This window comes from Aulonocara sp. 'chitande type north' Nkhata Bay, linkage group LG2 (assembly GCF_057382095.1).
Source record: "Aulonocara sp. 'chitande type north' Nkhata Bay isolate Kocher_YH1m ecotype deep benthic linkage group LG2, A_spYH_male_GT1.1, whole genome shotgun sequence".
Classification (NCBI taxonomy): Eukaryota; Metazoa; Chordata; class Actinopteri; order Cichliformes; family Cichlidae; genus Aulonocara; species Aulonocara sp. 'chitande type north' Nkhata Bay.
The window spans coordinates 4747874-4771623 of NC_141345.1; the positions used below are offsets into that span (position 1 = coordinate 4747874).

Sequence of the window (23750 nt, forward strand, 5' to 3'; positions counted from 1 at the left end):
GCGCTATTCTGGGGCTGAGCAGAAAAAAACCGCCAAAATATCTTCTGGCGTAGAAGAAGAAGGTTTTGTCCAATCACAAGCTGTGTTTGTTGTTTACCGGAAAAGATCCAGTTTAACGTTTCACGTTTGGAAAACTGCAGAAAGGTAAGGGTGGAGATACATGTCTTTTAAATAAATGTAAGACTTTTATTGCATGTTGTATGTTATTTAATAGGAATTATTTTTTTCTCTGGGATTCTTTGGAAAACATGCATGTGCTCACTTTGAGTATGTCGTATTCTGTGTATGAAAAATGGAGAACAACAAATAACTATTCTTATCGAAAGCCAGAAAAAAAATATTGTTTTAAAGTAAGTATTACTTTTGGCTGCTCTCAGATACTCAGGCAGACTGAAAGCTGTCCACCAAAAAGTTTCATTCTGTGCTGTGATGCATGGATTACATAGCTGAAGGTCTGACAGACAGTATGGTTGACAGGCAATCAGACAAGTAGGCTGGCAGAACAACAGAAAAAGCTGCAAACAGGTGGAGTAACATTAAAGTCACCATGAGTTCTGTATTAATTGCAGATGATTCATTGTTTGTTTTATTTTTGAGTACACTAGTGTGCTGGACATAAGAGCTAAAATAAAACCTACCATTGTGAACCTATAGTGACATCTGCAGTTGAAAAATTATTTTAATTGCAGAAAAACACTCAGATTAAAGGCTGAACTTTGTGGCTCAGTTTGTCTCACATACAATTTTTTTTCCCTTTTTTTGTAGTCTGTGACTGTGTTTGATAAAAGAGACTGAGGTTAAATTAAAAACTAAAAATGTAATTTCTTTTTTCTTCTGTCTCCTGGCTGCAGGATGTCCTGTAATTCCAGTGTTATTCGACTTTGTACATCATCAGTGGGACAGGCACCGCAAGCTCCAGTCCACCTCATGCCATGTGAGATTGAACACAATGGGCCAGCACAGGTCAACCAATACTTCACTGCTACCACCAAAGATCAGAAACAAGGTAAACACAAAATCTTTTGATATCTGCTAATATGGATTAATCCACAGTGGACAGATAAAAATGTAGAGATAAAAGATCACTAAATGTGTAAATAAAGCAAACAGCTGCCAGTATCCTGGTTTTAAACTATTTTTACTGCTTTTTTAATAACTGCTGTTTCTGATATGATTAATTTGTTTTGGGGGTAAAAGTGGAATGGTTTTTAAGAATTCTTGGGAATTTTTAGTTAAAGTGAGTTGCTATTTAACACTTAAGTAAGTAATAAAAATGTAGCTTTATTGTCCTTTTTGAGACAGAAAACACTAACAAAGCGCAAAAACCAGCATATGCTAAAGCAAAGTGGACACATATGAACACTACCCGAATGTCTGTCTGAACAGATGAGTTTTAAGCTTCATTATAATGGATGCCACAGAGTAAAGGGTGTGTGTAGAAAGTGGTAAACTATTCCCTAGTTCTGGAGGTTTGGAAGTCACTATCATATTTAGTTTTCAAATGGGTTTTCAGAATCACAAGAAGACCCCTACCTAAGGACTTGAGAACACAAGTGGAGTAGTTTGACAAAATATGTGGGGACCTCAACCTGTAAGGTCATAAAAGTGAGACCCAAGATTTTAAACAATTCAAAAACTTTAAAAGTGGGATGTTATGCGAAGACTTATGAGAGTGAGTTAAAGCCTTACAGGATCAGTTTAGACAGACTGGAGGCGACAAGTAGGTGCTTTAGGAAAGAAAACTGCGCATTACACAGCACACATCAAGAATCCTCAATGCTTTGTTTTGTTTTTTCCTTTCACATTGCAGATAAGTCAGTGTCATTCAGGGGACGTGGGTTAAAGGGGCAGGAGATCAGCTGTCCGCAGGGCTACACGGGGCTGGTACTGAAAGAGATCAACAAACCCGGCTCAGACCAGGAGGTAAATACCACTGGAGTTGTGGGTCCAAGAACTATTTCATAAAATCAGATGCGTAGATGAGGTTTTTGTAACTTGTGTTTATGTGTGTTTTCAGGACAGGACAGTGAAAGTATCTTCTGTATTTGACAAAATGACCTACTGGAACCTGGAAACACCTCCTAATTCAGACGATACTATTGTGATGGCAATGGATTGGCCTGATTTGGCTGAGGCAGTGAGTTGTTTTTTCCCCCTCTTGGATCCATTAATCCAAGATCAAACCAAACTTTGTCTCCTAGTAATTAATATTTAATACATTTAACATAAATAATGTGTGTTTTTTTGGTGAAATATGACCCAAACAATCTTGGGATACCCTTGGCTGTATTTTGGAGCAGGTTCATATACTATTCAGTCACCTTTAATCACATCCTACAAAAAATTAAGCATGTAATACCAGTTGTTGCTTGAAGCTGCTGTTCTGAGTTAATTACCAGTTATTTCCTGGATCTATATTACATTTCCATCTGTGGCTATTCAGTACATGTTCACCGGGTTTCATAAATATAACGTTTTCTTGTAAACTCAAATTACACTGCACTGAAAACCTCAGTTGAGGCTCATTCTCTTTGGTGGAGGAACTGTGTTTAATTCAACTGATGAAAATGCAAAAGACACAGACAGAAATATTTTCAGATATTTGCAGGTTTGTCCTGATATTTTGTCTCTTCACAGATCCACGCTCCAGTAGATGACTGAAGAGGCCGCCTGATGTCTCCTCAGCATTTTACATATGAAATGCGCCGCTTGCTGGTTATTCATGATAACTGGTGGAAAGGCTTAAGAAATATTTTCAGTAAGTGTTGCTTTTGCAGAGCAATAAGTTACACAACCTTTGTATATATCTTTAATGACATGTTTTTTTTCTAGTGAACAAAAAATAAATAAATAAAAGTCACTGACCAAAGTGTGCAATGTTTTATTCACTGAAAAAACTACCATGTTCATGTGGCACGTTCTACTCAACACTGTTTATTCACAAGGGCACATTTAGATTCTGTAGACTGGCTACTATAAAACCCTCTAATATGTATTAACTGCAATTATGATATGATAACGGTATGGTAATAACGACACACAGCAGCTGTCATACAAATACACTTAAGGTGGTGCAGAATGAAAGAGTGTTTAACATTAACTTAAAGTTTAAACAGAAGGCAGAAAACTGCATGTGTTCAAGTGTGTCGATACTGTGGTGGTTCTCAGTCATGGTAGTTTCAAGTGCTTGAAAACTATTCATTGCAAATGCGTAAATGACCCTCAGGTCCACCTCCAAGGATACAGTCCCCACTAAGACTCTAAGACAGCTGATGAAGCCGCTTGGATGAGAGGCAAGAAGAACATAAAGAAGTCCAGCTGCCTTCTTTTCAAGCACTTGAGACGATATGCTGTTCTGTCAAATTACAGAAGTAAAACTGGTATGAGATTAATCAACCTGTTAGCTAATCAAGAAATGTTGGCCAGGAGCGTTCAGGGTTTTGTCTCCTTGACAACATTTGATTGTATCTAATGAACAATGTCAAACAAAGTCTGAAATGTGTGGTGATAAGACACAGACGTTACGACCGGACATGCACAGAGCTGGGAGCATAACTTGCAGTAAACTACAATGTAAAATCCAATCCTGTGCAGGTCACTGGAAATAAAAAAGTTAATTTAACACCTTTATCCATTTCCATTATTTTCAGATGCAACTTCAGTATTTCTGGATCAGTTACTTTATGTTCCTCATTTGACACTTACTGCATTGGAGATAAAGAGGAAGGAAATGAAAACGAGAAAGAAACAAGGCAGGTATTGACAAAGTGACTTCAAAACAGTTCGAGCTCACATTTGGGGGTTTAAAATGGCACAAAAATCAACTTTCTGGCACTGAAAGAGCAGTCATACAAATTTAACAAATAAAAAAATAAAACCTTTGTGTTTGTTTTGAGTTAATAAAGCATAAGTGGTATAGTATGTCACATGACTAATATTTTTAGACATCTTTTTCATCTCTGATAATTTTAACAAACATACGTCTTTGATGCAACAATGATGAAGGTATTTAAAATTACAAACTTGGGTGCGAGGTGTCACTTAATATTACAAAGAGTACACAATAGTACAGCTATCAAATCTGTTCCAGGGCTCCAGTAGACAACAGTGAACATTAAACAGATTAGATTTGTGAATAAAAGAAGTACCAATATGTGTGGGTAAGATTGGGATCAAATTTCCAGAAAGGAAAGTTGGGGTATCTGTGGAGCGTTTTTAAAGTGAGAGATATAAAAGTCAGTCAGTGGCAGGGGTGGGAAATTTTCTCTCAGCCACTCAAACATTTAACCAGCCACGATTTTTATTTTTTGTGTGTAACATTTGCAATGTTGCGTTATATTTACTCCAGAAATATAACGCCACATTGCAAATGTTACTGATCGATTTTTCCTCCCTCTTCTAGATCCCCCTTTTCCATTAGTACCTACTCGGATTGATTTGCCACGGGAGTCAACTCAGATCGACTGGTTCTCCATTACAAATCAGTACTACCTAACCTGCGTGGTTGTCATCACAGCAATGCGTCAGAAAACCCTGCAACTTTATTAATATGCGACATGAACACTACAAAAAAAGGTGGACGTTGAGGCAAGAATATACCTGCTGCTCGGTCTGTGGCCTTTCGTCAGACTTGGGGACCACAGAGTTATTTTTGTAGCCATTTCCCCTGCTGCTGGGTTTAAAAAATGGTGGTTTCAATTTTCACGAACGTATGTAACGAAATATGTGCAGCAGGCTAAGCGTAATTTATGGTCCCAAAAATGTGTTTGTCAGCGTACATCTTTCCATTCGGGGTGAAAAATACAGAACAGGCAGTGGCTGCAGTTGACAACTTTTTACTGTTTTAACACTCTGCTTCACTTCAGCTCTTTTGTATGTCATATATGCTGTATGTATGCTGATGGATCAACAACAGCACAAGCAAAAGTGGCTCACAGACCGGTTGCACCACATACTTTGTACACTGCCTCCATATGACAACGGAGCTCTCTGCAGGTATACGGGCAACCCCAAAACTGCCAGCGGACAGCAAACATGCTCTCTCTGTTGGATCATAAACTCAGCTTTAGAGTGATTAAGGACAAAGAGAGATGGAAACATACTGATGAATGAAACGTGTGGTGAGCAGATGGAAGGAGTACTTTAAGGAGCTGATGAATTAAAAAATCAGAGAAGAGGACAGACAAAAGATAGTGAATCAGGAAATGCAGAGGATTAGTAAGGAGGAAGTGAAGGCAGCTATGAAGAGAATAAAGAGAGGAAAGGTGGTTGGTCCAGATTACATACTGAACAGTATGGAGTCTTTGAGAAAATGTACATACTGTACATTTTGTTGTGGAATTGAAAGGTGTCTGTGTTAGCTAAGAGGTGGAGGTGGTGGTGGTGGCTGCGCTGGCAGAGAGGACTCTGTGTCTACTTTGCTGCGTTTGGCTGGCAGTGTGTGGTCATGCGCTTTGCGAATGTGTCGGTACAGATCGCCCGATTGTGTGTAGCTTCGGTAGCAGTAGCGACACTCATACGGCCGCTCCCGTGTGTGCACAATGGCGTGGCGTCTCAGGGTGTAGGTGCACGAGAAAGTTTTTCCACAGACACCACACGTTGGTACGTCCTCTACGAAGTTTCCTACAGAGTCCTGGAGCTCCTGGAAATATGCAACAGGGTCGGAGTGCTGCTGAGATGTGGATGGAGGAATGAGGGATGCAGTGAAAGAGGAAGCATCCTGGGAGGAAGGTCCAGCCCCAGAGGAGGAGGAGGAGGGAGAGAGGGGGAAGGAGTAATCATTTGTTTGGGAGGTCAATTGTAAGAAGCCCTGTGGGTGAGAAGAGAGAAACTGAGGGCTGTTCAGATCTTCTTCCTGGATGTCATCTTCAAAGTCATCATCAACTTCCATCACGGGTTCTCTCTCTTTGCTTTCCTCTTTCTCATCCTCTAGCTCTTCATCTGATATAACAATGGCCTCCACTTTGACTTTCACATTCTCTCCATCATTGCCTCTCCTATCTGTTCCCATTAGAGGGTGATTTTTAGTATTAGATGAAGCTCCAGTGCCCCCCTCAGGTCCTTTAAGCATTTGTCTCTGAGGAGGAGGAGCAGCAGCGAGGGATTCTGAGCTCTGGGTTTGAAGCGATATGGCACTCTGAATTCGGATCTGTGGAGGCGCACGCCGGGACAGCGTCTTTGGTGCGCTTAATTGTAAATGTGAGGTCAGAGCTGATGCTTGGATCAACATAACCATCTGCTGTCCTTTGCCTAATGTACTTCTGTCATCAGTGACTGAGGGTTCCCCTAAAGAGCCATTGCGTGGGAGTTGCGGTTCATCAGGATGTGCACTGGATTCTGACTGGGGAAGAGCAACCAGTGAGCAACCAGCAGCCTGGCTCACTGGGACCAGAGAAGAAGATGAGGAGGAAGGCTGCTGGTTACTGCTGAAAAATAAAAAGGAAGATACAAAGCCTTTTGATAAAAAGAAATAAGAATGTTCAGTTTCTTATGGTTTAATCTAAATAATGATCATAAGTCCTCTCAGTGAAGGCTGTATTGAAATCAGATTTTACTTTACTTCTCCTGTTATATATATATATATATATATATATATATATATATATATATATATATATATATATATATATATATATATATATATATATATATATATATATATATATATATGTCCTTACACCCTTAAAAACATCTGATTATGAAACTGAATTAAAGACAACACTAAATAATTATAGAACAGAATTAAGTAATGTATGCTGCCATTGAAGTGTTCTTGTTTTTCCTTATTTTCTGTCTGTAAATCAACAATTTATCTACCTGCATGTCTCAGTGGTGCTACAAGGACTACAGAGTGCTGTGCCTTCTCCCTGATGCACAGCCCCCATCCTGATGTGACCTCCAGGAGCAGGGGCAGACTGGCCTGTGATGAAGCCTTGCACCAGCTCTCCACCTGGGGGCAGAGGAGGGCCATCCATGCCTGGCTGGGTGGTATCGGCGAGATCGGGGCTCAAAGGAGTCTGAACTCGTGCCTCTGATGACTGCCCACCAGTCCTTTGTTCAGACTTCACAGTCTCCACATGGCTCCTCTCTGCCACCATGGATGCTGATAACAGTGGTGCAGCTATGGTGACTGGATTTGAGTGATCTGATGCCATGGCCACCATGGGCTCTGCTCCACGGTCACCCCCATCCCTCCTCCGTGTCTCTATTTCCTTCCTCGAACCAGCACTCTCTTCAGAGCGTGTGCTGTCTGCCTCAGCCAGAGGCCCTCGTCTCTGCAGCCGCCTCTTGCAAACTCTTACTACCTCATTCATGTGTAGAAAGCTTGCAGCTGCCAATACGTCCTCCACTGGAGGTGACTCTTCAAGCTGCAGCACTCCTTCATAGACAAAGTCCAAGAGCAAGCCAAATGCAGCTGATGTGACAATGTCACTGTCGAGCGTGACAGAGCTGCTGGTGCTGTTTCCTCCTGGAGAGTCTGAGTAGAACATATGGAAGAATGGCGAGCAGGAGGCCAAAACAGCCCGGTGAGCCAGGAAACGGGATGAGCCCACCAGGACGGTGCAGTCACAGAGGAAGCCCCGCTGGCGCTGAGACCGCAGGGCGGACAGCAGCTGCTGGGAATGCTGAGGAAACTCCATCACCTGAGCAAAAGAGACAGGGAGAGATGCGTTTAACCCCTACAAGTGAAAGCTTCTGTATGAAACTATACTGAATCACAATACAGTAAAGCAAAGCACAATTATACAAAAAGAGGATCTGTTCTTGTGGGATAACTGTAGGTAAATATTGTGCACTAGAAAATGTTTAAAATGTCCTCAAAGCTGGAAACACATTATAGTTATCACAGTGTGTAATAAAGCATTTATGACATGTCTGCTTTATAGGGAGACAACATGTTACCTATGCACAAAATAAAGCACAATAAACTAAATAAGTTAATTAACTTATTTTCTCTGAGTGACAGTGTGATTTTTTTAGATGTACTCTTTAGATAAATTAATGTTAATGCTTAGATAAACATCTAATAATATTTTATAAGACTACCTGTAGAGAAATCATAGGGGGACACTACAGCTAAATACAACACAAACATTTCCTAATTACTTACACTTACTAACAAAATATATATGATTTCTGACACTGTTCCATATAAACGATAACTGTTGAATAATGACATGTCTCATCTAATTTTGCACCAAGATACATTACTTTTCCAGAACAGACACTGGATAATGCCGAGGTCAGAATTGCTAGTGCAAGATTTATACAGTTATATACAGTTATGCAGTTTTTTGTTGTTGTTGTTTTTAAATCATTATACCAGTAAATAAATGGCTACGGCTATAAATAAAAAAGAGAGAAGCTATTTTTAAAATTGGAAATGGATTATTTGGAGCAAAAAGTTAAAGTGGCTATCACCATATATCGAGAGAGAGAGATAAAATAAAAGACTCACGGCAAACTCTTCGTGTTTCCGTCTTTCAGCGCTGTTTAATGGCAGGTAAGACTTTAAACAGCCGTCCAGCTTTAACGTTGCTAACATTAGGTTTCCATGGTGACCTGCTCGAATTCTTCGGTCCGCTGGCAGATCTCTTCATCCACGAGCTCAATCTGTAACATGGGACGTTTCACACAAACAGGAGAAGAAGAAGCACGACTGAAAGCGTACACTTTTCAGAAATCCCCCCCTGCTGCCCAGCCAGAAATTCAGGTAACCCAAGCTCAACGATGCTAGCATTAGTTAGCCAAGTTAGCTCAGGTTCTGTGTTCAGTTCCAGCACCAGGAGTATCCGGACAGTCCCTACTTTAGAGCCTGCTATTTACCAGATAGGTTCTTATTTACCACGGACGGAAACGATCGTTTCTATTCTTGAGTGCGTCATTGTTTTTGGTGGGTGTCCTGAACATTTTCTTACCTGCAGCCACTCAGACAACAGCTGTCTGTCTGAGTGATGTTTTCCTCCAGGACAAAAAAAAAAAAAAAAAGAAAAGAAAAGAAAAGAAAAAAAAACCCCGCTTTTCCTCTGTGGTGCCGAATTACCGGAGCACTGCCCGTCACAGTGCCACCTGCAAGCGGAGAACGGGAACACACAGGAAGCGAGAGCAAGCCAAAACGCTACGCGCAATGCACTGACAACAAATATTATCCTATGCAACGTTTCGCAGAATTAAAACCAGTGAAATTTATCATACAACAGCTGTAAAACGAGGTCTGAAAAGCTGAGCTGCCTGTGCGTTCATGGACAGTGCCAAAGGAGGGGGAGGAAGTGGCAAAAGAGGAAGAGGAAGGAGAGGACATCGTGGTGGAGAGGTGAGAGTTTGTTGACCCATTCAATTGGGATAATTTCCCGTCTTTTTAATATCTCATAGTATTAGCTGTATGACAGGCAGTATGAGGGTTTTGGCATGGTAAAGTCTAGGTCCTATATTTAAACCACAGCTATAATTAGAACTAAATTTCAGTGTGTGTGTATGTTACTGAAAGTGATGCCTTTTCCACCACCAGGACAGAGATGTCCGCCTCTCTAAATCCATGTCTTATGCACTTCGCCATGGAGCCAGCCAGATGGGTCTGCAAATGGGTACAGGTGAGCTGCTTACAGTCAGATCTAGGTAACACAGATAATGCAGGGTAGACTGGTAGGGATGCAAATTTAGCAAGGACTCTAAAGGAGTTTTCATTTGAAAATGTAGCAAATTTTCATATTATTACCTGCAATTACACACAGGAAGTTCACAAACACTTATAATGAGCATCAAAACCATTATAAATGACTTCTGGAGAAAAGCTTTATGCTTAAATGAGACAAGGATAGAGCTAACTGACCACAATCAGGGTCAGTTAGCTCTATCCTTGTCTCATTTAAGCATAAAGCTTTTCTCCAGAAGTCATTTAGCTTGTCCATGTGGGCAGTATAATCATACTATAATCATTCTGCAGTTCAAATAAATCATTAAAAGCCCTAAATCACCACTATTAAGGGCTAAGACAAGTGATGTGTACTGAAAACATAAAGGACCCTGATACATAGGGATAACCTGCATGTAATTAATGTCACCATTATAAAGGACATTTAAGAACGTAGCCTGTACATATGTTTACCTAACAGCAAAATTAAGATGGGCAGTTTAAAATAAATAAAACCCAATATAAACATTTTACTGAGTACCCAATATGACCTTTAAAGAAAATGATGTCATTCACCCAGGTATTTGTAGTATAATACTTTCTTCACAAAGTCTTCTGCTGGATATGCTTACCAATATTATCTGAGATCTGAGGGTGATTTCTGTAAACCAACATAAATTTGGTTTCCTTAACATTAAGAAGCTGCTTTAAACAAGACAATTTGGAGCTCTGACTCAGAGCAGGGTCAGCTGGTACAGTATTATACATTGAGCTACAGCCATTGCTCAGTTCCGGTAATTAGTGTATAAGGACGTAGTGTATCTGTTAATCAGAAGTTTGGTAGTTTGATCCCTGGTTGTTCCCAATGTGTATCTTGCTAAGGCACATTCATCCACTGATGCATCAGAGTATGAATGTGTGTGAATGTTAGACAGAAAAGCACTTACACTAAAGTTGTGCCTGAAATCTGCTGGTCTGCTCGTTGAGTTTCAGGGTTGTTGCTCCTTTTACTGCTGGGATCACTTTGGACATTCTGCATCTCCTCCAGTTGTTGTTGGTACTTCTGTTTTCTTGTGTTCCTTCTTTCTGATATTGCTGTCCGCTGGGATTGCCACATCTATCACAGCTGCAGTGTTCTGCTCCTTGTCAGCCAACACTATGTCTGTTTGGCTGGCCAGCAGCTGCTTGTCTGTCTGGAACTTGAAGTCCCACAGGGCCTTAGCCCTGCCATTTTCAAGCACCTTCAGCAGTGTTTGCCATGAGGACTTGGGGATTTCTAGTCCATATGTGGAACAGATGTTCCTGTATACTATCCCAGCCACTTGGTTGTTTCTCTTGGTGTATATTGTCCCAGGTACCATCTTACCTTTTTCTACTATGTGCTGGAGTGTCTTTGGAGCACCTTTGCACAGTCTTCAACTTTGGTCTTTATCAGCTGTGCTAGATTTCTGCCTCTATGGAGCTTGTGCTTGTAGCCCTTTCTTATGCTCCTAGGATCAGAGCCTAGGAGCATAATGTTTTCCTTTAGGCATGTACAAACTATGCATTGGGAAAGTCTGAGGACGCATAGAGATTAGTACCAACTAACTAGAGGAACCTCTGATTATTATCATTCATAAATTTGATTCATTGTGTTTTGTCTACATGTGATGCTGGAATGCATCCTTAGAAAAACACTCACTGGTGAAATACCTAGAGTTGTCTTAATCACAATCACGTTGCTTGATGTAAACAACAAGAAGGGTAAAAAACTTCAGTTACACCAAAAAGACTTATGCATTCAATATGAAATAAGTAGTGTGAACAATTTTAAGCAATTAGAAAAGTGGGTGATACATATTTCTGATGTCCATATAACAAATTTCACCTATGGACAGATCCCATTTAATGATGTTGTCATAATTTTGATAGCAGATGCAGACCTTAGATTTATTTTTATTTTTATTAATTTTAATATTGAACTTTTTAACATCCTTTTGCTGTTTTTTTTTTTTTGGATTATTTGTAGAGAAAATGCTGCCAAATTGGATCAGTGCCTCAAACAAACAACTTGTTGCTCACAGGGCTGTAACATCCACAGGGGAAATTTGACCATAGTCATAACAGCTCTCTTCACATATAGACGGCTTCCTGTTTGTGGAGGATCTCCTGGCTCACCCGCAGTTCCACTCGTACTCGTTGGAAGACGTTGAGAGAGTTGTGGCCACAAATGACAAGCAGCGCTTTAAGCTCTGTACCCACCCTGAGGATGGCCGGCTGCAGATTCGGGCCAATCAGGGTCATTCAGTACAGGTAATGAGAGTTACAAAATTGTAAGACATGTCAACACCTGTAAACTCTGAGAAGCTTATACTTGCTGTTGTCAGCACATTGGCTATATTGCATTATCGCCTAGCTAGATGCTGAATTCAGTAAATATTCAGTTTGTTTGTTTGTTCTTGCTGATCAGCAAATGATTAGAAAAATATGATGAAAATGTGATTTATATACTTTTGGGACATAAAACCAAAAAGCAACTCAGAAAATGCAGACTTTGCTTTAGTCATATACCCAATTTGTGCCTAATATACTGTAGATGTGTATGTGTGGGAGAGTGTTAGTGAGTCAAAGACTATTTTGAAGAAGTTACTCTATTTCTTTGCATTCTTGTCATGGAAGAAGTCCTACAACATGGTAAAACAAACTCCATTTTATCCCAAATAATGTAATAAATCAATGTAAATAGAGTCTTTGGAATATCAGCGTATCAGTGTCTTAGAATTAATCCCAAAATTACATTTTTAACAATCTTAAATTACAGGAAAATACACGGATACACAGAGTAGCTGTCTTTAATGTGTACAGACTGATAATGATTATATGTGTAGTCAGGCCTTCCCAAATGCCCCACTGATGCTGGAAAAACCCTGCACGAGCGTTTGCATTTGATGTTAGGTTTAGGCCCAATAACAATGGGGAATATCTTCCTTTTAAATTTTTTGACACTGCCACTGTTGTTGACATTTCAGCTGAGCATGGGATCAGTCAAACTCTCACTGGGCTTGAGTTTAATAATTTCTCTCACTATTTTCTCCGATACTAATCAACTGCCCATGACTAATTACTAAAATAAAGCAATAGTAACCAGAATGCCTTTCTTTACCAGATTTAAGGCGGCTTTGTAAATCTGTGGCTATCCTGGCTGTGTTTCCACGGTCAGGTTGTGGATCTGGAGCTGAAACCGGTCATGGCTGGTTCTCCAGACTGCCCTGCTGAGGCTGTTCATGGCTCCTACCTCAGAAACTGGAGCTCCATCCAGCAGCAGGGCCTGAGCCGCATGAAGAGGACACACATCCATCTGGCACAAGGCTTGCCAGGGGAGGACGGCATCATCAGTGGTATGCTCGTGTGAGTTTGATGGAGAGTAGCTTGTCAGGAGGTTTGTACTACAGCGTTATTTTTTTTCCCCCACCAGGCATGAGGAAAGATTGTGATCTAGCTGTGTTTATTGATGTCCCCAAAGCACTGGCTGGTAAGATTAAACCCCGATTGCTGCTGTCCAATTATCTACCTTTACTCTATATGTGTAGGAACCAATGCTACTAGTTTTATGTGTCTCTACAGATGGTATCAAGTTCTTCTGGTCTGAGAATGATGTGCTGTTGACTGAAGGTGATGCTGAGGGTAAAATTCAACCTAAATACTTCAGCCGAGCTCTAAGACTGAGACCTTCAAGTAAGAAAAACTCTTATACAGAAATAAAAGTTTAGATTTTATGCTTACGTGGATTTGGGTTCACTATTTCCTTGTTCACTGAGCTCTCTTTTGCTGTGTTCCAGGGAGCATCCTGCCACTGCAGTAACAGCAGAGAGTGCTGTCCTGTCATTGGTCATTACCGCACTCACCTGACCATGTTAGCATCCGACGGTTGGTTGATGCTTATCCCAGTTCCCCTGGCAACACTTGTTTTCCAGCAGCATCGATTTATCAGCAACAGAAGTGTATATTCAGAAATCTCCCAAAGTGGCACCTGATTGGTAAACTTTAAACTGTTGATTCATTATTGAAAGTGAACAGGACAGAAGGTGTATCCTTATTTTTATATGACAATTCAACAAACTTAAAAATACAGAAGCCTTGTTTTCCCCACTTCATGCTAAATAAAGCATTGTACCAATGACTACCAGGATATTTTAACTGGCAGATCTTTAAATAAAGCGTATTGTGCATGTGGTTAGTCACGTGGCTAAGCATGGGAAATGAGAGGATGCAGACATTGAGGTTTAACGTACTGCAGTTTCCAGTAAGATATGGACTGACACGCACAGTGTGTGAGGGAAGATAACTTGTTTGAGGTTTCCTGTGTAAGAAATTGCCAAAATATGTCACAGGGAAAACAAGAGATAATGAAAAGTATACAGCTCTATTTATTTTAGTAAATGTTTTATGTGGTGAATATTTTGCCATTTATCTTATATTTCTCAGTCATATCATTACCTGTAACATTAATTTCTAATAAAAAGTTTAAGTAACACTGGGTCTGGAGCTCTGGACATTCAAGGCTTTCAATTCTGAGCAATGCTGATTACATTTCTTGACAGAGTGAGTTCAGAAAAGTAGTTAGAAGTTAGAGCTGGCTGATTCAGCTGTTGATTTTACATTTCTTTGAGTCTGATTATGACGCCTGCTGAACCTGGACCAGAAGCCCAGCAGATTGGCCCAGCAGCAGTCCATCCTGTAGGGAGGGGGGAAGTCAGCATGAGGACCGCTGGAGTCTTGAACATGTCAGAACATATCAAGTTTAACATCCACTGATGTGTGAATGGAAAACTTGGTGTACTTACAAGTTTCTAACACATTTACAGTAAACTGAGTATCTTGTTTTTGATGATTTCCTTATCTTTTTGTGGCTGCTTGAGTTAAACATTAAGTCTTTTTCCAAGCTGGTTTTCCACTGAGACACAGGAGGTCTGATGGGCTGTCAACCATCCCATTGTCTGGGCTTTTGTGTTTCAGTCTTAGAGAGCTTCGTGGCCACCGGTCAGCTTGTGGAATAGCTCCTCATTGAGCGTTTCGCTCTTCTCCCGACTGCGTGTCGACATGAAAATGTAGCCTCCGATAAACTCATGAACAATTTTGCAATCAGCAGTCACACAGCTGAAGGCAATGTTCACATTCCCTTCAAACTCAATGGCCATCTGGAGTAGACGAAAATTAACACAAAAGAAATGCAGAGCTATTTAGAAAAAAAATATTAATCCAGGGATGAAAAATATCTTCACTACAAATATACATACATATCCCACGTTGTAAGTCATTAGGGCAATAGCTCCTAAATTTTCTTTCTGGTTTTGTAAAAGCATATTCATCAATCTCAGTTTCATTTCAGGTTTTTCACCTGGTTGTCTGTGCCCCACAGTTTCAGAACCATTTCCATTAAAAGATCTGACCAGTAAGAACTATAAATGTCACTTTATTGAAAGACACACTGTCAGCATGTTTTCAGAAGTCTTTAGCGTGCAGCTAAATTCATGCTTGGTTTGTGGGTCTGTCTCTAAACACACAAGCTTCTTTTCATTCATGCTCAGTTATCACAAATACCATTGTGTAATAAGGCATTGTACATCAGTTGTACAAGAAGTAATTATTCTTGCAAGCCTAAGGTTCAGGCTTCAGACTACTCAGAGTTCTCCCTCTTAGACAATTTTCTAAAACTCTTGGTAAAATATGAGGTCAGGACAGCGAGTAGAAGGTTCAAACCTCTTGTCAGAACTATGAATCATAAAAACCTCTGAGAATGAAAACGTGAAGTTGAAAATGAGCATTCTAGACATTTTTAAATTATCAGACAGAAGCCTGTTCAAGATATGAGTCATACCTGTCTAATATCCCAGTTGACGTTCCACTGTTTCATGTTGTTGTAGCGCCAGGTCTTCACTACATCACCCACACTAAGGTCAATACGGATCAAGCGATTGGGAGCAATGCCGAGTACCTCATCCTTCCGGCTGCCTTTGAACCTGTTTGGGGGGGGGGGTATATTTTGTTTAGATTCCTCTAAGTTAATTTATTTATTTATTTTAGATAAAAGTCAGTCTTGAGTCCTCCATATAAAAATGATTAAACTTCTACAGAACTACGCTTAGTCTGATGACTTTGCACATTGCTGGTGGAAGGATGTTTAAAATTTTTCTTTCTGTCTACCCAAAAAGTGAAAAAAAAAATGTTAGGTTAGTTTCATTTTTTTTAGCATGAACTACATTTCTGCCGATCTTGGGCGTGCATTTCCCTCGACTACAGTCTCTGCTTTTATGCTGTTAAAACATTTATAATGTTCATAACACACAGAAGGAGGATGTTCGAGGTCAAGTGCTTTATAATAACCTTGTCACAGTGAATTTCGGTCTTTGATGTGTTCACTGGCACAGAATCAACTCTCAAAAGCTTTAAATGAAACTTTAAACTTAACCTGACAACAACGTATGCAAGCCCGAAGTCAGGCAGGGCTTGCCAGATCTGCAGGAAGCGCATCAATGCATCTGTCAGGGAGAGCTGAGCCACGTTCTGGTATGCATCCAGGATTCGAGGGGTCAGCTGGAAGAGCAGGCAGAGGGTAAAAGGTGAGATTTAATTATATTTTTGCTGCCATAAGCAGTTGCAGATTTGCACAGTTGCACAAAATTACTGTACTGTAAGGTCATTTAGGTTGGTAATTTGAGCCACACAAAATATATGAGATCAAAAATACTGCTTTGTGAAAACACAAGACAATAAATCTGCAACATTTATCCTTTTGTGGCCTGTTGCTACATCTGTACCTGTTTGGGTTTGTACTTTTTATGGTAACGTGGTGACACCAGACTGTGAGTATTGATGCTTTCTTCGCTGGCATTTGCACTGCTGGAACTGGAGTTGGTCTTTTGCATCGCCAGGAAAGAGCGGATACTCTGGATCTCACTTTGGAAACTGCTGTCGGCGAGGGTCTTGCCTTTGGATCCCAACCGGCACCCTGCCATCCACTGAGCATACTGCTGCTCCTGCAGGGTGAATTTCAAAGACATAACATAGAAAAAAGAGCATGAGAGACAGGTGTGACTGTGGTCAGAGCTGAGATGATGAACTGAAGATAGAGGCATTGAAAATGAAAGGATGTCACACATAGAGATGAGAAGAGGTGTATGGGTGTGCGTGTGGCCTCACGTTCTCACAGCGAAGATAGACCTCATTCATGCCTTCAGGTGCTGGAATCAGGAGTCTGATAAGGAACTTCTGAGCAGCCACATTAACGTCTGGAGCCACCTCACATCCTGTGTAAAGGAGCAACATTAAAGTGGTATCATTAGGTTCATGGTTAAGCTGTTAAAAACAAAAAGCGTGTAGGAAGAGACTGATATGATCCCCGCTGATTCTCCTCAACCTCCTAAGACCCGAACTCTTCCATGTCATGCATTTTTAATTTCTCTTTGATATTTGGGCATATTGGGACCCGATGAATGTAAAAACAAAGAATCACCACATTTGTTTTTTTTACGCCATTTTTGTTCCTAAGAAAAATGAGAGCCACATATGAGGATATTCGTTTTAAATTTTGATGAAACAGAGGCAGTATAATGTCCTCGTGAGTGGATATCAGGCCCTTGTAAAGCAAAATTTAGTATTTTGGTCTAGACAACCCAAAATGTGATGTCCACATATGTGGACGCCAGGTCCTAGGAGGTTAATTCACTTTTAACTCATAGTACTTATCTACCTTTAGGTGTTCACTTCTTGCAATATATTAAAACTCAGTGTCTGATATGTGATTCCATATGTGTTGGAAGTTTTTGGACTTCTTCACTGACAACATTAACACCAGAAGATCTAAAATGTCACCCCCGCATTTAACATTTTCAGAGAGTCAGTCAACTTCATCACTGTTCTCTAAATATAATACCTGCACACTTCTTCATGGCAGCTTTTGGTCCACTGTCTCCTTTTATTCTGACTATTTACGCTATAATTATTTAGCAAATTGAGTCATTCCTTCCTGTTTTAAAACACAGTCATGCAGCCGTTTCTAAAGAAGCATAAACTTTGCCCATATTTCCTTAGTAACTGCAGACCGATACCAAAGTTACCTTCCTTTGCCAAGATTTTAGAAAAAAATTCTCTTCTCCCAAGTTGCTTTCTAGATAAATACTTTTAACATTTGAACAACAAAACATTTGAAGCATAACGTAGGACTGCAGGGTTTCTACACTGGTTTTCCTCAACCTTTAGTGTCCAAATAGGAAACGGCTTCAGTTTCTACTAACTGTGATATCCCTCAGGGATCCATGTTAGGTCCTCTTTTAGTTTCAATATATTTGTTACCCCTTGACTCTAGCATTCATGAATACAACATTTACTATCACTGTTACGTGATGGCACCCAGTTTTATCTGCCAGCCACACCTGACATTGACCACTCCTTTAAGAACCTCTTCGACTGTTTGAATGATCTGAAATCACAGATAGCCAAAATATCCTTCAACTTCAAATCATAGCATAACTGAAGGTATTTTGCCTTCAGTTAGGTATTCTGCTAGAGTCTTTACTGGTACAAAGAAAAGACATCATGTCACTCCTGCTGTAGATCAGCAGTATGGAAGCTTGTCTCTGCCACATAAAAAAAGTGACTTATATGTCTAAATTTTGGGTTATAATCTCAAAATTCAAACCTCAGAAATCTGAGCCAGTAAGTTGAATTTTTGAGATACCTTACTAACAATATCAACTTAGTTCCCCCTGCTTACAATCAAGCTTCTATACACATGCAATAGCTACCTGTGAAATTTCTAAAAGGTTTTAAAATTGTACTATTTGTTTTTAAAGACCTCCATGGCCATAATATACTACAGGTCTTTTTCCTCCAGGTCCTTCAGCGTATCATCCCAATTTCTCTTAATGTCTCTTCTCAGCTAAAAACAGGTGACCTGTCATTGCCTCTAAGTTCTGGAATAGTCTGGCTTCCCACATAAGAACCTGCTCAACAATTGACAATTTTCATTCAGCTCCAAGACCTACCAGGCCCATTTTCATCAAGTTTGAAGTCTCTCATGGTTTGGTCAAGCTCACTGTTAATGTTTTCTTCTACTGTTTTATTTAACTTCTTACCATTGTTACAATTTAGTTGTTTTTATTCTCATTTTCTGACTTATTTTCCAGTTATTATTTTTATTATATCATCTATTTAGGCAAGTTATGTGTTTTGTAATTGATTTTTGGAGAGTTGGATTGCAAATAAGTGTGCCTGGAAATCACTTTGGGTAAACATCTGTTATTTTAAAATGTGCTAAACACTTACCATTCTGTTAATAGCATGGTGCACTATATATAGCAGAAAAACATAACATAAAAGTACGTAACGAAGTCATTACCTTTGAGGTTAATCATTTGAATGGGCTCTCCTATGCTTTCCTCTTTGCTCTTGAAATAAGAAATGGAGGTATCTTGGAACTTGAACCAGTATTGCTTGTACCCCTTCAGAGTCAGCCTTTTGGGTCTGAAATATACATGTAATCACATTAGCTGATTTCACCAGGGATTTTTCCCCCAGATTCATAACAAGTTAGAAATAAAGAGGAAGGTTACTAATAAATGTTTATTTATTTAAAGAAAATGAAATTTATTTTAACCAGTTGGAAACCAGCTCTCACCTAAATATCTTCAGGTAGTCAGTGAGTTCTGGTGCTGTCATATTTTCCTGGATAAAATGCAAGTTTTTCAGTTAATATGTTTTAGCAATAAAACTGTTAGTCAATCAATGTTAGTTTGACATAAGACCAAACATTTAACTCAATGCTGTCTACATCATCAGTGGATTTGGATCCAGGCTAATACTACCATTAATGAAATATCTTAAATCAGGTGTTCTTAAAGCCAATCAGGGGGACAAGGAGGCCCATATAGGAAAAATTCTACCATGAAACACTGATGTGCTGGTCTATATTTTTTTAACCATGAGTCAGGTGCATATCACATTTAATAATGTCAGCTGTACTTGTCAGTGTTAGGAAGGTTAAAATTGAAGTGAAATAATCCCTCTGTTTCATTCTGTGATCAAAGTAGTAAAGTGTACAGTAGCACATATCATCACAGGCAGCCACTGGCCTGCAAGCCACACTTTGAGAAGCCTGGACCTAAATTGTTATAAATTTCTGTTCCCCGTTATTAAAATAATTTAATTTTAAAAAGACTCGGGTGAGACTATTGTATCTGACCAGCAAATCAGATGCAGAGCTGCCTTCTCCCTCCATCTTGACCTCCAGGGACTGCAGGGCGGAATCCAGATCGTCCATGGCTGGATTGTTGCTCATGATCTGGGGCTCTGACTGAGCCACCTTACTGATATGATACTGCATGTAAAACGAGACAGAGAAATGTCCTATTTAATCCAGTTTTATACGACACTGCTTTACTGACGATTGAATAGACCAGATATCTTTGAGGAGTGGGAGAACATTTGAGTCTCTATATTATCTGACATCCAGCGAAATGTACACTTCCATTAGAGTGATTCACATATTTCACTGTCAGCAGATGGATTTTCTACCTGCAGAGCTCCAAACAGCATCATCTCCTCCTCGGTGCAGTCGATGTCTTCCAGCAGGATGGCCCAGCGTGCCTGCTCATAGAGCTGGGTCAGACGTACAGCATCATACTGCAGGGTGGAGAGGAAAGAGAAGGATGAGGTCAGAGAGTTGATATACTGGCAAAGAAATATGCACACACACACACTCTCTGTATTTGTGTAAACACACACACACACACACATACCTTAGAATCCATATCGTAAGTAGCATAGTATTTGAAGCGAAGCCAGAGTTTATCACTCTCTTGGATGCCCTGCTGCAGAAGACAACGGGACGAGTCCAACCACCTGAGAGGGACAGACAAAGAATATATATGTTTATGATTTCATATTTGTTACATCCATGTTTATCTGTATTTAAAATCACAAGAAAATACTATTTGACATCATATAGACAGCTTGACCTAAACAAAGTAAATTGGTAACATGATTGTTTTTAGAAACTACATCTTATAGCAAAACACAGCAGAATAACAAAAAATGTGCAAAACCTTAAGAAACAAACATATACTTCTATATGAACTATATTCTGTATTTCACTTAATTTTATAGTAGTGTACAAAAGTCTAGGGTGTGATCATTATTATTATTTAACATAGTCTGAAGTGTCTTAGCCAAGCTTTCTTGTCATTTCTTTAAGTAGTCTTCAAAAATAATTCCCCAGGATTCTTGAAGGACATTTCAACCTCTTCTTTGAATGTTGGCTCTCTTTTGTTCTATTATCTGTCAAGATGATCACACATTGCTTCAATTATATTAAAGTCTAGGCTCTGGGGAAATCAATCCATTACTGATGGCATGCTTTTACTCCAGTGTGATCATTGTCCTAAACACACTGTCGTCAATGAGATGCTTTCCAGATGGTATTGCATAGTGGATCCAAATCTGACTGTACTTTCCAATGCTCATAATTCCATTTTTACAAGATCTCAAACACTGCTGGGTGAAATGCAGCTCCAAACCATGGCACAGCCTCCACTGTGTTTTACAGACGGTTGCTTGCCTCCTGCATACATATTCACAACCGTTTGAATGAAATTTTTCAAATTTGGATTCATCACTCCATAAGACCTGTCACCACAGATTTTGTTAGCACACCTCAGCCTTTTCTCCATATATATCTACATTTTCCTCTCAAGCATCCTTCCACTGACACGATTTCTGTATTAAATGGATTAAAAGAAGGGACAAATGCATCTCTCTAGTCCTGTGTCAACTCTTTCCTGGATTATTTCCTATTTCTTAAGGACATGACTTTCATGTACTGTTTATTTTTCTTTTTCTGTCCTCTACTTCTAACATTTCCACAAATGTTCTAAGGACACACTGCACACTCTGCTAATTAATAGCTAACAGCTCTCTGGGAATAGGTGCAACAATACAAATTTATGCCAATCAACTGTGTTATCTTTAACATTTTACAAAAATAGAAATAAACAACACCAGTTCATCCCTTGAGTTAGGTGTCATTTTATGCTTGCATGACTCATAGGTGTGTTGAGGGTGTGTTAAAAAGAAAAACAAACAAAACATTCTGGTTGCTAAGGTACAAGGACTGGACTGAAAGTGGGTGAAAAATCATTTAATGTCTGAAGTCTGGCTCCTTGGAAGTAAAATATGAAGAAATGACGTGTGGCTCAAGACTTTTTCACATTACTATATTACTGACTACTTATTATAAAGCTAATGATATAATGTGCTTTATGTAAGCTCACGTATTTGATGTTTTCAAAAAGTATTTATTTGATGTGTAATTATGCAACAATGGCTGAGGCAGCTGAAGTTTAAAGCGGCTTTGAACTTTAGAGAGATAAAGCAGGAGACTTTAAAAAAGCTGCGACTGTGCCTAATTTATTACATCAAAGAGTCTAAAAGCCCTTCAAACAGCTCCTATTTTAATACATTTGTAGGCACTGGCGGTAGTATCTTTATGAACCAGCATGCGCATAAGATAAAATATGTCTGAACTCGAGATCAGAGGAGGCCACTGCTTCAGTAGATACAGCTCTGAGTTCTGGAAACCCCCAGTTTTCTTTATCAGGACTGATAAAGAAAAAGAAAAGTGGCGAGTGATTACACCGGCCTTCTGTATTGTGGGGTAAGAATACTAACTGAGGCAGCATCCCTGATAGCTAGTTAATAAGAGGACTCAGTTTGTGGGGAACTTGTTTGTTAAACATCTTGCATTAGTGTGACATGGACAATGAAACTCTATCAGTTCCCCTCTGCGATGTAAACACCTGGTTTGACAGACTGATACCTGTGCACACATACCTGCCATTGATGTGAGCCTTGTCCACAACGCTGGCTGGGCGGTACTGCTTGGCTATGACCTCAGGGGCAGGGGGAGGCTGACTGACTGACAGCATCTTGTAGATGGCCTCCATCTCCGGTGAGTCGGCAAAGTGAGCGGGCATGCCGTTATACAGACAGGGCCGGGATACTGCAAAAGGAGTGGAAATAATAAGGTTGACCTGCATAGTTTTAATTAAAATGACAGCACACAATGTTTAAAATGTTTTTCAGGCCTTTTACATTACATGGGAAATGATTTAATTTAATTTTTACTATGTTATGCCTGCAGTGTAAATAAAATGTGATGCGTGTACCCGAGGAAAGGGGCACCTCGGTCAGGTCGTAGATCTCTGGTGCCAAATTTTTGTCTTTCTTCTTTTTCTTCTCCTCTATGGGTCGAAGGAGGGAGAGTTCCTCAGGGTGACGAATGTCTATTAAAAATAAATAAATAATATGTACAGTAACAGTGCTGTAAAGGTGATAAGTTATTCAGGGGTGTGTTTACTTCTTGTATTAAGCTGATTGTTAAAGCAACACTCAAAGCATAGACTCTGTGGCGCAACGGTAGCGCGTCTGACTCCAGATCAGAAGGCTGCGTGTTCAAATCACGTCAGGGTCAAGTCCTTTAATATCTTACCCTCTAACAAAGCTAGATGCTACATTTGTATCCTCACTTAACAGCAATCTGTTAACTGACGATCTTCACTCATAACTGATCTAGGTTCTGCTGGAGCTTTCTTCCTGTTTAAAAGTAATTTTCCTTCCCACTGTCACCAAGTCCTTGTTCGTTTTGATTCTTGATTTTTCGTGTATTCTCTGTATTATTGTTGGATCTTTACCTTACAATTAGCAGATATCTTCATCTTACTGGAGAATTGTTCACAGGCGGATATAATACCAGAATTAGTACATATAATAGTAAGAAACTGTTAATGTCAATGCTGTCATTTTGCCACTGACGTTCCCCCACCTCCAACTTGTCAGTATCGTTGGATTGAAACCTTGCACTGTGAAAGGCTCTGATTGCGCAGTACATGCACTGTTGTCCCGATAAGGATTGGCAAGAGATGAGAATCTGTTAAACTGACAACCCTGGTCAAACGGCTGTAACATGACCTTGTGGTGCAATAGTAGTGTGTCTGACTCCTGATCAGATGGTTGTCTGTCTGAGTCACTTAGGCTCATGGTTCTGAGAATCTCACTCCTATCCTCTAACTAAGAAAGACATTAAAAC

General features: G+C 39.8%; 4 protein-coding genes and 1 non-coding gene across 7 annotated transcripts in view; 3 read left to right on the top strand and 2 right to left on the bottom strand.

Annotated features, from left to right (window-relative positions):
- On the top strand, positions 1–2872 carry rnaseh2c (ribonuclease H2, subunit C). Its single transcript, XM_086303614.1, has 5 exons — positions 1–144; positions 852–1006; positions 1811–1923; positions 2018–2137; positions 2638–2872. Exons 2-5 carry the CDS (start codon positions 853–855, stop codon positions 2659–2661), a joined length of 411 nt encoding a protein of 136 aa, XP_086159740.1. The 5' UTR covers positions 1–144; position 852; the 3' UTR covers positions 2662–2872.
- Positions 2867–9302, bottom strand: zbtb3 (zinc finger and BTB domain containing 3). Of its 2 annotated transcripts, none has more exons than XM_086303567.1 (4): positions 8919–9302; positions 8459–8613; positions 6817–7643; positions 2867–6422 (listed from the first exon to the last, which is right to left on the bottom strand). In XM_086303567.1, the coding sequence occupies exons 2-4, from the start codon at positions 8543–8545 to the stop codon at positions 5357–5359; spliced, it is 1980 nt and encodes a 659-aa protein (XP_086159693.1). In that variant the 5' UTR covers positions 8546–8613; positions 8919–9302; the 3' UTR covers positions 2867–5356. The 2 variants fall into 2 exon arrangements, with proteins under 2 accessions (XP_086159693.1, XP_086159684.1); XM_086303558.1 differs by having other exon boundaries at positions 2867–6425; positions 8919–9295.
- On the top strand, positions 8547–14560 carry trpt1 (tRNA phosphotransferase 1). Of its 2 annotated transcripts, XM_086303593.1 has the most exons (8): positions 8547–8713; positions 9201–9313; positions 9509–9590; positions 11754–11923; positions 12831–13008; positions 13086–13142; positions 13235–13345; positions 13450–14557. In XM_086303593.1, the coding sequence occupies exons 2-8, from the start codon at positions 9242–9244 to the stop codon at positions 13470–13472; spliced, it is 693 nt and encodes a 230-aa protein (XP_086159719.1). In that variant the 5' UTR covers positions 8547–8713; positions 9201–9241; the 3' UTR covers positions 13473–14557. The 2 variants fall into 2 exon arrangements, with proteins under 2 accessions (XP_086159719.1, XP_086159727.1); XM_086303601.1 differs by lacking the exon at positions 8547–8713 and having other exon boundaries at positions 8739–9313; positions 13450–14560.
- The window catches only part of fermt3b (FERM domain containing kindlin 3b), a 15872-nt gene continuing 6136 nt past the window's right edge, over positions 14015–23750 (bottom strand). Inside the window, exons 4-15 of the mRNA XM_086303581.1 lie at positions 22831–22947; positions 22496–22664; positions 20407–20509; positions 20183–20290; positions 19851–19985; positions 19287–19333; positions 19008–19132; positions 16811–16917; positions 16429–16647; positions 16080–16204; positions 15489–15630; positions 14015–14808 (exon numbers count right to left, since the gene is read on the bottom strand). Coding sequence (XP_086159707.1) covers positions 14629–14808; positions 15489–15630; positions 16080–16204; positions 16429–16647; positions 16811–16917; positions 19008–19132; positions 19287–19333; positions 19851–19985; positions 20183–20290; positions 20407–20509; positions 22496–22664; positions 22831–22947 — 1577 coding nt within the window. The 3' untranslated portion in view covers positions 14015–14628. The remainder of the gene's footprint in view (positions 14809–15488; positions 15631–16079; positions 16205–16428; positions 16648–16810; positions 16918–19007; positions 19133–19286; positions 19334–19850; positions 19986–20182; positions 20291–20406; positions 20510–22495; positions 22665–22830; positions 22948–23750) is intronic.
- On the top strand, positions 23064–23135 carry trnaw-cca (transfer RNA tryptophan (anticodon CCA)). Its single transcript has one exon. It is a non-coding gene; the product is annotated as a tRNA-Trp (tRNA).